Source organism: Callorhinchus milii, unplaced genomic scaffold, assembly GCF_018977255.1.
Source record: "Callorhinchus milii isolate IMCB2004 unplaced genomic scaffold, IMCB_Cmil_1.0 Scaffold27, whole genome shotgun sequence".
Classification (NCBI taxonomy): domain Eukaryota; kingdom Metazoa; phylum Chordata; class Chondrichthyes; order Chimaeriformes; family Callorhinchidae; genus Callorhinchus; species Callorhinchus milii.
In genome coordinates this window covers 4968228-4984361 of record NW_024704768.1, presented here as the reverse complement: position 1 = coordinate 4984361, position 16134 = coordinate 4968228, and the positions used below count along the sequence as shown (strand labels likewise).

Sequence of the window (16134 nt, the reverse complement as noted above, 5' to 3'; positions counted from 1 at the left end):
CAACAACAACAAAATTACATTTATAGAGCGCCTTTCACATCAAGAGGACGTTCCAAGGTGATATTAAGGGATATGGGGATAGGGCGGGTAAATGGAATTAGGTTAGAAGATCAGCCATTATCTTATTAAATGGTGGGGCAGACTCGAGGGGCCGAATGGCTCCTACGTCTTATGGTCTTATGTACATCACTCCCTGAGTGACAGCCTAATGACCTTGAAGTTGGCCTTTCTAGTGGGAGAACTGGGTGGCATGTGGGAGACAAGCGGGCTCCAGGCATCTGCATTTACAGCGCAGAAGACCATTTGACCCATCCAGTACAGAGAATGTGATCCATATTTTGTACGTGTTGTTGAAGCACTACATTATAAGAACATCGCACTGTGTATTCATCAAACATTTTTTGAGGTTTGTTTTATGAAGGGTGATATAATAAATGATAATTCATTGGTTTCTACAGCAGTTGATCTACTGCCCATACTGTTGAGAAATAAGCAAGAGGAAGTAAGACAATGTTTGTGATGGGTAGCTATGGAACAGCATAAATATAGCATACAAAAGTTGGGTGGGAAAAACTCACAAAATTGTATTTCCAAATGACTCGAATGCTAGATGTAAAACTGGAAAACCAGTCAGTGCTTTCTCTGCCCATTTCCCACTCTCAATTTTTGGTCATACAACACATTTAAGATGATCATAAAAATAATTAGGTTAGAAAAGTTTAAGCAGATTCAATAGTAGCTTTCAAAAGGGGATTGGATAGGGACTTGAAAGGAAAAATGTGCAGGGCTATGGGGTAAGAGCGGGAAGTGGAACTAGTTGGTAGGTCTTTCAAAGAGCCAGCACAGGCACGATGGACCGAATGGCCTCCTTATGTGTGCTGTAAGATTCTATGATTCTATATCTGAATGCTTTGCTGGATTATGACCTTGCAGTGTTATGATCTTTAACACACCAGTTATTAAGTAATTTGTAGAGAAGGAGTAACATTTCTGTATGTTTTAATGTTTGCTTTGGTGCAAAAGAAGATTTCTTTGAATTAATTTACATATCTAAACTGTCCACACGGTGGTTGGAAGCTTTCTGCCATGTTGATTTATGACCCAGGAGACTAATTGCTGTTTAGACTTGCACTATTCTGTTGCTTTGAAGATTAAACACCAGAGATGTTTGCCTGAATGAGGGTGGTTTCGTGTTATTAGGATTTTGTGACACATCAAATGGGATAGCTATTAAATGTGCTGTTGCTTGGTTACCTGTAAATAAACTGCTCCCAGCCATTATATTTTTAAACGTGTAACTTTACAATGTAGTGCGGAGGGAGGCAGCTCATTTTGCTGCCTTTGAAACGCTCTGAGACGCCGTCCGGTGTGGAGGGCGCTGTATAAATCCAAGCTGTTGTTGGATATAGACTCTTGGGGAATCTGTAGGTTGTATAGGTCTGCTGGTCTGAGGTAATGTTTATGTGTTTGGAAGCTTTGGTGGCTGATAACAGGAGCTGTTCTGACTGCAGGTTGCATTTGGTGATCCCATTCCGCTGTCCGTGTGCTCGCGTAACCCTTGTGCCGCCTGTGCTGATAGCAGCAACAAATCTGCACGTGCGGCTGTAAAATGAGCTGCCTCTCTCCGCACTGTGAGGAGCTGCTAAGTTTTGCGCTGAGCCTCAGCCTTCAGAGGTGAAACAAACAAATGACACTTACACGGCACCTGTCACGTCGGGAGGACATCCCAAGGCACTGGACAGTCAGGGATCCGCACCCGAGCTGGGGGTTGGGATCAGGAAGGGGTGGAGGGCGGAGCGATTAGGGGTAGGAGGCTGACCGAAGGTACGGTGGAAGAGGAGGGTATTGAGACGGGTCTTGAAGGAGTCCTGTAGCTCAGTGGTTAGAGCACTCGCTTTGCAAGTGAGAGACCTGAGTTCAATTCCAGGCAGAGGGCGAAACCTTGGGCAAGTTTCCTTACTCCACACAGAGCCTAATAATAATCCCTCCAAAACCAAAAACAATAATAAATCGGTCATTTTCAATCTACACTTGTTTGTGGGACATTGCTGTGTGCAATTGGCTGCCGCGTTCGCCCACAAATATACAGTCAATTCACGTTACAGTGTGTTCTGTGAAGTGCTTTGGGATGTCCTCCTGACATGAAAAGCGCTATATCAAATGCAAGGATTATTATTATTATTATTATTAAGGAGGCAAGGCAAGGAGGCAAGATGAGACTTTTGGATGAAGTTCTAGGTCGTGAGGGCAGAGAGGCTGAAGGCCTGACCGTGAAGCTAAACCTGTCTGGCTTAAATGCGTAAATAATTTTAATTGGCTCAGTTTAATATGTTCTGGTGACTTGATAAAGTGCTATATCACATGCAAGGATTCTTATTCTCAGGTCCGTTGTACAGAACCCTGCTCCATATGTATATGCTCCTAGTGATCCTGTTTTACACCTCAGTGGCCAAATACAGACACAAGTTACTGGCTCACTTCAGCTACAACACTGAATTTCAGAAGCTTTAACTTTTATATAAAAAAAGTGTTTCTTCTATGCAGCACCGATGATTATAAATAATTCATTCAACCATTCAGAATTACTAAAGTGTGGGTCCGATTTCTCTATAGTTTATAAAAAACATATTAAATTTTTCTGCTTCATTTCAAAATGGTTGTGGTCGGACCACAGAATTTAAACAGAACGTGGAACATTTTTTGTCCTGCTGTGATATCGTGACATTTCAATTATCTGAGTAATACACTTTTTTGTTTGTTTCACAATTGTGGGGAGCTGTATAATTAACTCCTCGATTTACACAGCTTTCACACTGTTGGTGTGTCTCTCCAGGTAGAGCCAGTAGCCAGGATTGTGAAACGTTTGGTTTCCCCAGGTTAAAATCTGAGTCGGATCCTGTTGCTTGCTGCATTGTTGAAGGCGCTGTGCTTTGGATGGGGTGTTAAACCTAGTTCTGTCTGCCTGTTCAGGCGGATGTTAAAGGTCCTATGTCATGCTTTGATAAGAGAAGGGAGTTTTTAACCCTAACTCTTTTGGAGTCCTAGCCAACAATTCTCCAGATAAAATTGGTTATTCACTTCATGGCTGTTTGTGAAATATACGCAGGTAAATTGCCTACAAAATACATTCACTACTCAGTAAAATTCTGTGAAGCATTTTAAAATAAGATCCTTATTGAAATGAGGAAAAATATCAAATAAAAAGATTATGATTATTATCGTTAAAACATTTGTGCATTTGCAAACTGCCATTAGAATTTTGTTTTGGTGTCCACTAGCCACATAACTGCCGTGTTTCGCCCACAACATATACAGTCAATTCACTTTCCAGTATATTCTGTGAAGCACTTTGAGACTTGTAGAAGACATGAAAAGCGCTATATCAAATGCAAGGATTATTATTATATTATATGAAATTAGTGGAATTGAGGAAGGAGCCCAGAGTAAAGGTGCCTCTTCCAGCCTCCCCGACTGCAATATTCCAGCATATTATCTCTAATAGCAGTTCTCACATTATTTGTTATAGACGTTTGGAGACTATGTAAAGTCTCCAGAACCACAAGGTGAAAGCAGTTTTAGGATTAAGGAAAATACAAATGATTACAATTTCACAGTCATTACCAACAGCATGTTGCAGTATCAGGACATGACCACAGATTGGCATGATCCCTGTTTGTCATATAGCTTTCTCACACCATCACTTCGTGATTATTAGGTCTGTCATTTTGCCATAGAATTTTTTTGGGAAATCATGATAAAAAAATGTTATGGGTCATATTCACAAGAACTCGCATGTACTGTGGGAACAAAACGACCTTCATTTTACTGTGGTTTTATCCACACATACCACAAGAATACCAGCGTGTCATTTGTTTCTCTCTTCACACTTCTCTCAATTCCCCCTTTCCCTAATTTTTCAATGATTTTTCTTTTTCTTTAGCACCTTGCTATTTTCCGTTTTTTACCAAATCCGCCTCTATTAAGCGCTCCTGGAAGCTACACCGCATGAAGGGCGTTATATAAAAGCAAGTTATAAAAGACAAGGATGGACACTAAGCAGCAAGTGGGAGAAAGAGGGAGGTCTTGGACATGGTCGAGGAGGCAGCTTTTTATGGTTTGTGCAGACAGAGAGGGAGTGAGACAGAAGGCTTAGGGAAAGCGTTCCAGAAGCTGGAGGAATGGTGCTGATTGCTCAGCTGCCAGGGCTGGGATGGAGATGAAAATACTGGAAAAGCCTGGTGACCTGCTCACCCAGCGACAGACAGAATGTGTGATGCCAGGAGCTGTGGCCATTGGAGAAGGGATGAGCAACTACCTCCGAAAGTAGCTGCACTCTGGTTTATATTATAGTGAAGGAAAGAAACGCTGCCTTTGACTTCAATATACAACCAAGAGGAGCAACTGAATGGAGCCCTTATAGCTTCTCCTTTGTCACTGTTCAAAGATTTTAATCGGCCATCGGGGCAAGTTCATATCAGTGATTAAAATAAGACCCTTTTGTTAGTGCCTAAGTCACCGCTGAAAATCAGGCTGCATTTCACTTCTAGCCTCAACTCTGCTTCCACATCAATTACATGAGCGATGCGCACCATTGTCAGCCGGGTGTCTGACACGTGGAAACCCATTACTGTGTGTAAGAGTCTCCAAGCCAAGCTGAGAGTTCCATGCATCTCACCTGCACTTGGAAATTCCGGAATTATTTATTGGAAAGGATTGTGCACTCTCTCTCTCCCCGGAGGGATGCATACTACTTACCTAATCCCAGAGCGTGTTAGGAGCAGGTTGGCAAGAGCCAAGGCTTGGGCTGAGTGAGCCCTTAGGGAATTGCTGGAGTCTAACTAGCTAAAACCGCAGAGCTTGCCGTTGAGAGCACTGTCTGGCAAGCTTTCCCGCTGATTCCCAAATAGTCTGCCCTTTCCAAGTCCTGCCATTGAACCAGGCTGGGCTGTGCTGTCATCAGCTGCGTACAGAGGAGTTGCCTGGCTGAAGAACCACAGAGGGTGGGCTCGATTCTGACATTCTGTTGCCAAGGATGTCACATTGGAACCAGTTCCACACCTTCAAGAGCGAGGTTGATAGATTTTTGGTAGGTCAAGGTATTAAGGGATATGGGGAGAAAACGAGAAATTGGAATTGAAAGGATTAGTTGAGCGCTGCTTTATCAGGACCTGCTGACCTTCAGATGGGTCAATCTGCCTGTTGATCAGTCTTCAAAAAAGAGAAAGGAGTTCCTCTCCATATCATTGTTCAGAAGACCTTGCATTGTGAGAATGGCTTATGTATTTGCCTACAAAGTCACTACACTTGAAAGTAATTAATGTTAAGCAAATTTAGTTGTCATAAAAATGCAGGCTCTTTCTTTCTTGGCTGTAGTTCTGTGACGCCAGTTCTGTGTGTATCCTATTGGTTGGAGACGCACTGTAAAATGGGATTATCTTCACTGCTCTATGAAAAACTGGGACAAAACCCTCTCACGTAATATCAGATAAACAAACTGGTTAGGGTATACTTCCCTATCTCACTGTATTCAAGGAGGCTGACTAATCTGTAGCGTTTGCCCCAGTGCGACTGGATACAAGAAATAACACTGAAGCCTTTGAGCATTGTTCCAGACAGGAATACCCACATATTTCATATTTTTGGTGACAATTTTTGTTTCACTTTCCTTTCTCGTGCTTAAGCACCCTGGTGCTCGGTTGTTCTTAAAATAGAATGCAGAATGTAAAACTTGCAAATTGCTTCCAGAGATTTTCCATTTGCTGCCTACTTTGTATTAACACGGGCTGTTGAATGCTAATTTAATCCATGTGTTTGCGGAGGGGAAATGGCGCAAGCATAAGTTGGTAAACATGCTCCGCTTTTGAGAATATTGCAGCCGACTCCTATTTTCTGTCACTTAACTTAGTTGACAAGATATGGAGATGGCCTAGAAATCGCATGCTGGTCATTCGGAGGGTCGTGTTCAGTTTTCGAAACCCAACTTTAAGAAGGAGCTACAGGAGCTACACTGAGCTACAGGACTCCCATTTTGGAGTCCTGTAGCTCAGTGGTTAGAGCACTCGCTTTGCAAGTGAGAGACCTGAGTTCAATTCCAGGCAGAGGGCGAAACCTTGGGCAAGTTTCCTTACTCCACACAGAGCCTAATAATAATCCCTCCAAAACCAAAAACAATAATTAAATTGGTCATTTTCAATCTACGACTGTTTGTGGGACATTGCTGTGCGCAATTGGCTGCCGCGTTCGCCCACAAATATACAGTCAATTCACTTTACAGTGGGTTCTGTGAAGCACTTTGGGACGTCCTCCCGACGTGAAAAGCGCTATATCAAATGCAAGGATTATTATTATTATTATAAGGTCTTGCAAGGCATCCAACAACAGGTTTTGTCAGCTTGGCTCAGTGGTAGCGCTCTCACCTCAGAGTCAGAAGGTTATAGGTTCAAGTCCCAAGTCAGGACTTGGATGGGAGATGTTAAACCGAGGTCCCGTCTGCCTATTCAGGTGGATGTTGAAGATTCCATTGCACTACTGAACTGGGAAAAGAGAAGGGAGTGTTTCTCGTTGACCTGGTGAACAATTTCCCCCAAATAAAAGTGGTCAGTTGTTCAGTGGGGTTCAGAGAGGGTAGGGAGAGGGCAGAGGGTTTTGGGCAATGAATTTCAAAGAGCTCTTTGTGCAGATGGCAGGGTGGATTATTTTACGTGCCAAATCTGTTTAGTTCCTTTTTACAACCCTATTGCTCCACCACCTGGTATTTTGTTCCTCATCACCTGTTGTATTGCTTTCAAACATTGCAACAGAAATTCAGCAGTCTAGGGGTGAATATAGTGAAATATAATTGATGCAAAATTATAACCAGCACATCCCAACAAGCTGCCTCTGATCAGACTTGTGTAAAACAGGGCTGGCTGTGTCAGTGGTGACTAAATCAGAAACAAGTTGGGACTAAGGAATAATTGCTTAGATCGGATTTAAATACAGGTGGGTTTCATTGTACAATATCCTCTAAAACCAAACCCAGGCTTTATGGAAATTCTTACGAAGGGGCCTTATCTGATGCTTGTTCTGTAGCAGAAACTAAGTCTGTTCAAAGGTGAAAAAAATTAAAGTTAGGCATGTTTTAAGAACTTGTATATTTCTAATCCTGTGTGCCAGAATTTGCTTTACGAGTTTCAAAACGTCGATGGAAAGGGGAAAGAGGTGGTAGGTATGTGCCAATAGCCTCCCAGCTCAGAGTTGCACTTTTCTGCAAAGCACAAAGCTTTTGTCCGAAAATCTCATTATGTTGCTTCCTACTGTCGAAACTCTCCCGAAGACACACCCGTGCGTTTGCTGAGCAGCCTTAAACCTTGATTTTCTCTGTTCAGTGTCTTATTATATCTGTAAAGTGTTTTGAGACTTTCATCCTATTTTAAAAGGCCCTATTGAAGTGAACATTTGTTCTTCACTGAAGCACCACAAAATCTGGTGCGTGAACTTGCTCTGCACACTTCTGTACACTGAGGTTGTTTCATGTCAAGCCAATGTGTCTCCCCTTCAGGGTATCATTTCTAAAACTGTTGCATTTATTGACGTTTATTCACCCTTTGTACTATTTTGAATAACACAATTCAATTGAATTAAAAACTAGGATTTGAGGCGTCTTTAGCAGGTAAAACTGTTTTAAAATGTATAGATGAGTTACCGCTTCAGATGAAATTGTGCGACGTCATTGAAAATACTTCTGTATCTGCACAAAACCTAGTTAACCAAAAGAGATTCTGCTCAAAATGTGGCTCAGCAGTTTTACGTTAATAAGCTGCAGATTTCTGGTCCTGTTCTTGGTTAGTTATCTCTACAAACTATTTCCTGCAGGGGGGTGGGGGGGGGGGGGGGAATAACTGGTTAGCTGAGTGTGCTGTTTAAAGACTGTAAACATTTAACGAGTGAAGGAAATGGTATTTTGATTTTTCAAGCATTGCGGTTAAACGCAGGCCGTAGCTGACATTTCCAGGAATGAATCAATCTTTCACTCTGTAATTCCTTCTCCCCCTCTCCTCTCCCCTCCTAAACCAGCAAATGATAAATTGATAATAAAGTTGATGTTCACTCTCTTTTAACAAAATAAACCAGTAACACATTACAATTGTGTATATGTTCCTTCAACTCTCTTAACCAAACCCCCCACCCCCCCACCCTCACGGGTTCACCATCCAACCCCGCCACTGTGAAGCAATCCCGAGGCCTTATCTTCTGTGAAGGGTGCTGTATAAGAGTGAGTTGTTAATTAAAGTTCCCATTAACTTAAAATCATAAGTAAATGCACGATTGGAATTTATTGACCCCAATTACCATGTTATAATGGAGCTTTATTGTGAATAAAAAATGTATCAGTAAATAGTCATCAGAAGATGTGAGGAAATGTAATTTTAGGGAAGATAATGTTCTAATAAGCAAAACAAGTGGAACTTTATTCCACATCGAACCATGCTGTATCTGACTGCCTGCTGAATGGGAGAACGTTTATTCCGCACCATTGACAACCCTCGTTTCAGTCGGCACAAAGCTTTAAAAATATTGAAAGGATGATCATTAAAAATGAAATAAAGAGAGATTCAACAAACCGCTGACTTTGTTGGCCTCATTTGTGCAGAAGTACTGTATAGTGACTGATTGGTTAGTAATTGGTCTGTTGCCTGGCTTTCCATGACAGTGTCCTGGCCAACAAACCTCCAGATAAATTGGTCACTCACTTCATGGCTTCTCATGGATCATTGCTGTGCACAAATCATCTGCCCGATCACCTACAAAATATACACAATCATGACACAGTAAATCCTGTGAAATGTTTTGAGACATCCTTCCAGCACGAAAAGCGCTATGCCATATGGAAAAATTATTAACTTCTGTAGTTAATCCCTATTCTGTGAAGCGCTTTGAGATGTCTAGAAAACGTGATAAGGAGCTATATCAAATGCAAAGATTATTATTATGTTGTGAGGTAAACAGTGGCAACTCAAACACTGTAAGTCGCATGGTTAATTTCAGTTTCTATTAAAGACTTGTGTAAGTATTCAAAAGAAATGTGCACGGTTCTATTATTTGTTTTGTACTTGACATACACTCTGTTTTTTTACACTGCTTCAATGTATAAAAAGGTCCATCTATATTATGGCGCAAACCTTTAAATGGCTGCTCCCAGTCGAGGGAATAGTGATGTCAGCCGGTATGCAGTTACAAGCAGTGGGATATGAGTCATCTAATAAGTTTCTGTTAGAGCAGCCAAATACGGTACTATTAATCCAGAGACCACAAATGGAATTGAAATATACACTTTCCTGCTTCAACAGATCGAAGGCTGTCAATGCAGAAGAACAGGTGGTTTGGTGCTGCTCTGCTCCCCCCCTGTCTGACGATGCAAAGCTTTAACTGTTAGAATGCTGCCCTCCTCTCCCGAGTGTTGGTGGGGCTGATTAAACGAGGAAGAACGTCAGAATCAAGGAATGTATACAGCAGCCACAGCTTACAGTGCCACTCACGTAACAGAAATGCCTCAAAGCACTTAACCGAATGAAATTACTTAGCAATTAAGTGAATGTTATGTCGGGAAAACGTGCTACTAATTGGCTCCCAGCAGCATCGCAGAAATACCATTGGGATAAATAACCGTCTAATTAGAATTTTTGTGGTGAGTTTGAACGAGAAAGGGGTAGGAGGGTTAAGGGGGAGGAAATGCCTTTACATACCTCATGTCCATCTCAATCACAAAGCCTAACCTAAACTATTAACTCCCCGATGATCTAGAGATACATAATAAATTTGTGATTTGTTATTACTGGATCCTTAATAAGGAATACAAGTTGGGTAACTGGGAGGGAATCATTCTAACTGTGGGATCAATTGAGTGAGTAAAAGTGCACAATGCATATGCGTGCGTGAGCAAGCGCACTAATATCCTCGCAAACAGCGCCTTTGCTCCACCAAATTCTGCACACCCTTTGCCCCAGGCTCCATTGTCTCTCAGCGGATCAACTTCAAGGTCCTTACCCTCAAGATCCCCCGTTCCCTGGCACCCCAATATCTTCTATCCTAACTCACGATTACTGCATTACCACTCTCTCTGCCAACATAGGTGGCTTTTCCTATCCTCTGGAGCTCCTTTCTACCACACCACTCTCTTTCTGCCTTTTTTAAGTCCCACCTTAATTCCTCCTTCTTCATGTATGCCTTTGTCTTCTCTATAAAAAGGACACTGGGAAAAGAGCAAATTGATGTGGTTATGGTTGTCACATTGGAGAGTGCTTTGAGTTGAGAAACAATAAACTGAACAACACACCAGTCCATGCTTTGGCGGGCGCCTGCTTACAAACAGGGCTTAGTTTAGAAACCACTTAATTGGAGGATTATGAGCAGTGGAATTTTTAAAAATCATGTCCAATGGCCCGAGAGCCTGGGTGAGCTTGCTGCAGCTGCCACAGTGAAGATGCTGAGTTTTTATAGCAATACACTAATTTTGCTTCAGGGATTGTAAATGTGACTGTGGACGTTTGGGATCTTTGACAACAGCAGCTTGCGTTTATAGAGCGCTCTTCACACGGCGTAACGTTCCAGAGCACTTGACAGTGGCGGAGTCTGACACCGGAAATGCATGCGTCTCCGACTTACCTAATTCCAGAAAATATCAGGAGCATGTTGGCAGGACCCCGTGTTGTGTAACTGCTGGAATCTAACCAGCAAAAAGAACAGTTCTGTTGTCTCAGTTTTGGTCCCACCACAAGAGGTCACTTTTGAGTACATCACCTTGTATAGACTTTCTCGTATTTAAGAGGTTGCGATGGTCAAATTGTCAATAGGTGTAGCTCATGACGTTACTGAGCACCTGTAGCAGATTACCTATGTTTTACTTGGCAATTTGTTGGGCTTTTCTCAGAATTTAAACTTTGATCAATATTTTGTTTCTAACAATATTTTCCTACGTTGTGAGCGGAACGAATCCTGCAGGCAGCCTCCACTGTGCGGGGTGGTAATGGCGGGGGCGATGGGTAAAAAGGAGAGACTGCAGATCTATACATGTGAGCACTAGATTAGATTGGACTAACCCTTTCCCAGTATGTAATTGTGGAAATGTTTTTGTAACTCTTGCTAGACTGGATCAAGAGGGACTCTGAATTAATTACTTCTATTATTTCCCCCCCGCATCAGATGATCGGTTTAGCCTAATAAACACCGAGGAACAATATATTCAAAGAATGACAATAATTTAGTCATTCAATCCATGACTGTTTGTGGGACACTGCTGTGCGCAATTGGCTGCCGTGTTCAGCCAACAAAATATACAGTCAATTCACTTTATAGTATATTCTATAAAGTGCTTTGAGGCGTCTCGAAGACGTGATAAGGCGCGATATCAAATGCAAGGATTATTACTAATGAGGGAAGCTACACTGAAGGTAAAGGGTCTCATATTAAACTGTGACTCTGGTGACGTAATATCTTGACAATAATGTTCCTTGAGATACCATTACTGCTGCTACACACAGGCATTGTGTACAGATAGCTCCCTGGTACAGATAGATCTGTTTTACTCCTGTTACACACCAGATTATCTTGATTATGAAATTGATAAGATTCTGCCACTTAATAATATTGTGTTATTTGCTGCATTTATTTTTATTTATGTTCAATATTTGGAACATTATATTACAGCAAATCAAATTGACTAAAATCTCACTGAAAGAAGACATTACTTTGTATAATTAATCTCTGGTTTCATAACTAATAAATCCCAAAAGAATTGCTTGTGTCATTGACTGGTTGTAATAATAATCCTTGCATTTGACACAGCGCCTGTTACATTGAAAGCTGTCAAACAAATTGAAGCCCAGTGTGTTTTTCTAACCTTACAGCAAAATGTGGTAAGGGATTACAAATCGGCTACTGTGGTCACTCTGATGGCATGAGCTCAGATTCACTGTTTTAGATAAGAAAATGGGTACAATTTACTGTCATTTCAGTCAGTTGACTATTAGACCAAAGTCCTGTATAATTGCACAATGGCTACTTTGACAAAGTATTTTTAATATTACCAAACAAATGCATGTTTTCTTCATATTGCGGAATCACGAAACGTAAATGGAAAATCAAACCAAACTTGTCAGCTTGCTTCATGCTTTTTTAATGATGCATAAAATGATCGTAACCTGGAAACTTTTATTCTTCAAGTAGAGGGTGAAAGGTTAAACGGAGGAAGAGAGCTTGCCAGATCTGCAGCTCTTTGATTCAATGTGGTTTTCGTTACCCACAGGATCATGTCACACAGGGCAGATAACTTCCTTTTAAATTGTCGCATAGCACATTTTGGTTGAGGTGGTAACGAAAAGTTAAAAAAAAATAATGAAGCCAATAACTTAGGATCTGCCCTGAAAATATCTGTAAAACACACTATTCAAAATGTGTGCGATCGAGTGTTAACCCTTTGAGGCCCTCGAGGAAAAGTGTTCCAATGCCTCATCTGAAAGACAGCACTTATAATGATGCAGAGCTGCTCTGCCCTGTACTGTACTGGAGTAACTGACTAGGCTCAACTCCTGACATGGGGTTTGAACCCAGAACTATCTGGCACAAGTGCTACTAACGGAGTGTGAACATTAATAATAATAATAATAATCCTTGCATTTGATATAGCGCTTTTCACGTCAGGAGGACGTCCCAAAGCGCTTCACAGAACACACTGTAAAGTGAATTGACTGTATATTTGTGGGCGAACGCGGCAGCCAATTGCGCACAGCAATGTCCCACAAACAGTCGTAGATTGAAAATGACCAATTTATTATTGTTTTTGTTTTTGGAGGGATTATTAAAGCTGTTATTTGTGTTTTGATTTCTCTTCTGAATCTTCTGCATTGTTGCTTCATGACTGTTCTGCAGCCCCCTGTGTGGGAGCTCAGTGTTCAGCTCCATTTCATCACTGACAGCAGTTGACAATATTATCAGTAATTTGGCGACATAGCCAGTTGTGGTTTCCAGATCCCCTTGTGGAGTCATGGAGGTAAATATTCCCATTAGTTTCATCACTCATACAGGAAAAGAGGAATTATTTGGGCCAACATAGCATGGTGAGTTTAGATTATTGATAGTGAATGGATGGATGAATGAATGTTGGGTGAGCTCAGGATAAGCTTTTTATATAACAATCCTTGCCTTTGATATAGCTCCCAATTTGATATTGAGACGTCGCAAAGCACTTCACAGAATATATTGTAAAGCGAATTGACTGAATTTTTGTGGGCAAAATATGGCAGCCAATTGGGCCCAGCAGAGACCCACACAGACCACAGTCAGGTTCTTCACCAAATCTACAACAGCTTCTAAAGATATTTCTGTGACATTACACAAATTCCACTTGGCTGTAGTTTTACATTCCTTTGAATTCTTTCCTCTAATTCCAGCTGGTTTTCCTGGATGTCAGTGAGTGACCTTTTCTCATTTCAAAGATTCCTCCAATACTTCCCGTGTATAAGCAAGGAGGAATTTAATCTCAAACTCTGAAGAGTGTTACACTTTGGTTTCAGTTGGTATTTTATATATAGCGCTATATCAAATGCAAGGATTATTATTATTATTATTATGCCTATTACCATTAATTATTTTGTCTTGTTTGCTCCTTTTGTTGTAGCTATTAGAGTACGTTGGCAAAGGGAAGAGCATTATGGATGTGGGTCTCGCTCAAGCAAGACATGCGCTCAGCACCAGAAGCCATTACTTTGAAGTAGAGATCATTGACCCCGGTGAAAAATGCTACATTGCCCTTGGTCTGGCCAGAAAGGTAAGCAGCACAAACAGGGCCTTTCCCCTTCTATTATTCCTCAGTAGGTTTCTGAACTAAACAAGATGAAGGATGTAATTCTGACCAGCTTGGTAACAATGTCCTCATCAGGTGTGACTAATCCTGGGGTCGACCCTAGTTGAACAGTTTAAGAGGTGACCTTAATTAAAGGTCTTCAAGATTATGGAAGGTTTATGTATGTTTCTCCAGTGTTGTTGAATGATTACTGCAGCCCTCACTGCAAATGCTGTTCACGTTGCTTGTTTAGTTGGATATTGGCTGTTTGTGTCAGTTGAGGTTGAGAGTACTTTGGTCCAAAATCCCCTGTAGTCTTAGCCATTTTGTCTCAAAATTTAAAATGGTACAAAACTGTGCAAAATGTCTAAATTCAGTATTCAATTTAAATCTGTTTTATTCTTAGAAAGATTACTTCTAAATTAAGAATGATTGTAAGAATTTTCCACAATTCTAAGAGAAGATAATCTCCCAGAATAAGTCAAGGTGACATTTCTCTTTATTTGGATGTGGATTGAATCTATTCAAATAAACGTCAGTTCAGACTTAAAACCTTCACTGATGACAACGCATGATATGTTTTAAAATACTGTATTTTATTTGAAAAGTATTCACTGACGTTGTTTTGCTTCAAATGCAAGGACTATTATTCCATTAATTTGTGGACAAATACATTTAAAAATTGTTCCAGATGCTCGAGCGGGTTTATTTACAATCCGCAAAATTGTTTTGGAAAGTTCCACAACGTTGCCGAAGGCATGTGTATCTCTTATCACCCAGATCGCAGACGCACTTTATCCATCTGCCATTGAGAAATACACCAGTTGGATCATGGCAGCAGCTTGTGTTATATAAACCCGCCTTTTTTCTACCATTCTATAGAGTTTGGCTTTAAACTCGTCTTTTACTCATTCATGTGCTCACATCTTTATTTCACTGAGTCGTTCATTCAATTCTGTTTCTGAACGACAACAACAAAGTTACATTTGTATAGCGCCTTTCACGTTGGGAGGACGTCCCAAGACACTGCCTTGGGACATCCCACAAAATAGAGTTACTTAGGGTATTACTATTACTTATTCTATTGTGAGTATTCTATTGGTGTCATCAAATCAAAGTTACTTTCACAACATCAAGTTAAGAAATAGTTATAGTACCACATCATGGTCTTTCACCCATTACAATAAATCAATGCCAATAAATCAATTCCCTTTGTTTGCTTGGAAAGCTTGTTTGGGAATTGAACCTTCATACCAAATAAACTTTACATCAGAGGTTGCCTGCTCCTCAGTATTAAAAATGACTTAAAAAAATCAGACTGCAAATATTAAATGGTTCAATTCCCAGCAGGGTGAAACCTTGGGCAAGTTCCCTTACTCCACACACCTGATAATAATCCCTCAAGAAAAAAACAAAAATAAATTGATTACTTCAATCATGACTGTTTGTGGGATGCTGCTATGCGCAATTGGCTGCCGCTTTTCACCCACAAATATATTCACTTTACACGATATTCCGTGAAGCGCTTTGAGATATCTAGAAGATGTGATAAAGCACTTTATCAAATGCAAGGATTATTATTATTATTATTAACAGTGTGTCCGGTGAAGCACTTTGGGACATCTCGAAGATGTGATAAGGCGCAATATCAAATGCAAGGATTATTATTATGATTATAAATAATTTTATTAAGGTTTTCCAATTTTGATTTCTTTACTCTCTCTTTACCTTCTTTTTTGAGATTTTCTTTTCTACTCCATACTGGCCCTTAGTTAGCTAAAGAGAAAATAAAATTGGTCATTCACTTCAGCGCTATTTGTGTAACCTTGCTGTGTGCAAATGAGATACCATGATAGCACTTAACAGTGGCGGAGCCTAACTCTGAGCCGGAGGCTCCATAAGCATGGTGGAAGAGGAAAATTTTCAGGTGGACTTGAAAAAGGGGAAAGATGGGGCAAGGCGGAGGGATAGTGTTCCGAATACACAGTCACTACGCATTTCAGTAAAATCCTGTGAAGCACTTTGAGACGTCCTCCCACCATGGAAGGCGTTATACCAAAGTGCAAGGATTTTTTATTTTACTTATGAAAGCAAAATCAGTGTGGAGCTTGTTATCTAGAACTATAAGTAGTTGGTCTCTTCCATTTATAGTAATAATATTTTTTTTGGAAGGATTATTACCTCTGGAAAGTGATCTGCCAATCGACTAACAACTAAGTTCCTAGGTAAACAGAGGCGTGGAGTAAGGAAACTTGCCTAAGGTTTCGCCCATTTAGTCCATACATTTCTCCACATTTCATGGAGCTAAATGAGAC

At 40.8% G+C, this 16134-nt stretch overlaps 1 protein-coding gene across 1 annotated transcript in view; it reads left to right on the top strand.

Annotated features, from left to right (window-relative positions):
* spryd3 (SPRY domain containing 3) overlaps positions 1-16134 on the top strand; it is a 67453-nt gene that overhangs the window by 22069 nt on the left and 29250 nt on the right. Inside the window, exon 7 of the mRNA XM_042344196.1 lies at positions 13655-13804. Within this exon, the coding sequence (XP_042200130.1) occupies positions 13655-13804 (150 nt within the window). The remainder of the gene's footprint in view (positions 1-13654; positions 13805-16134) is intronic.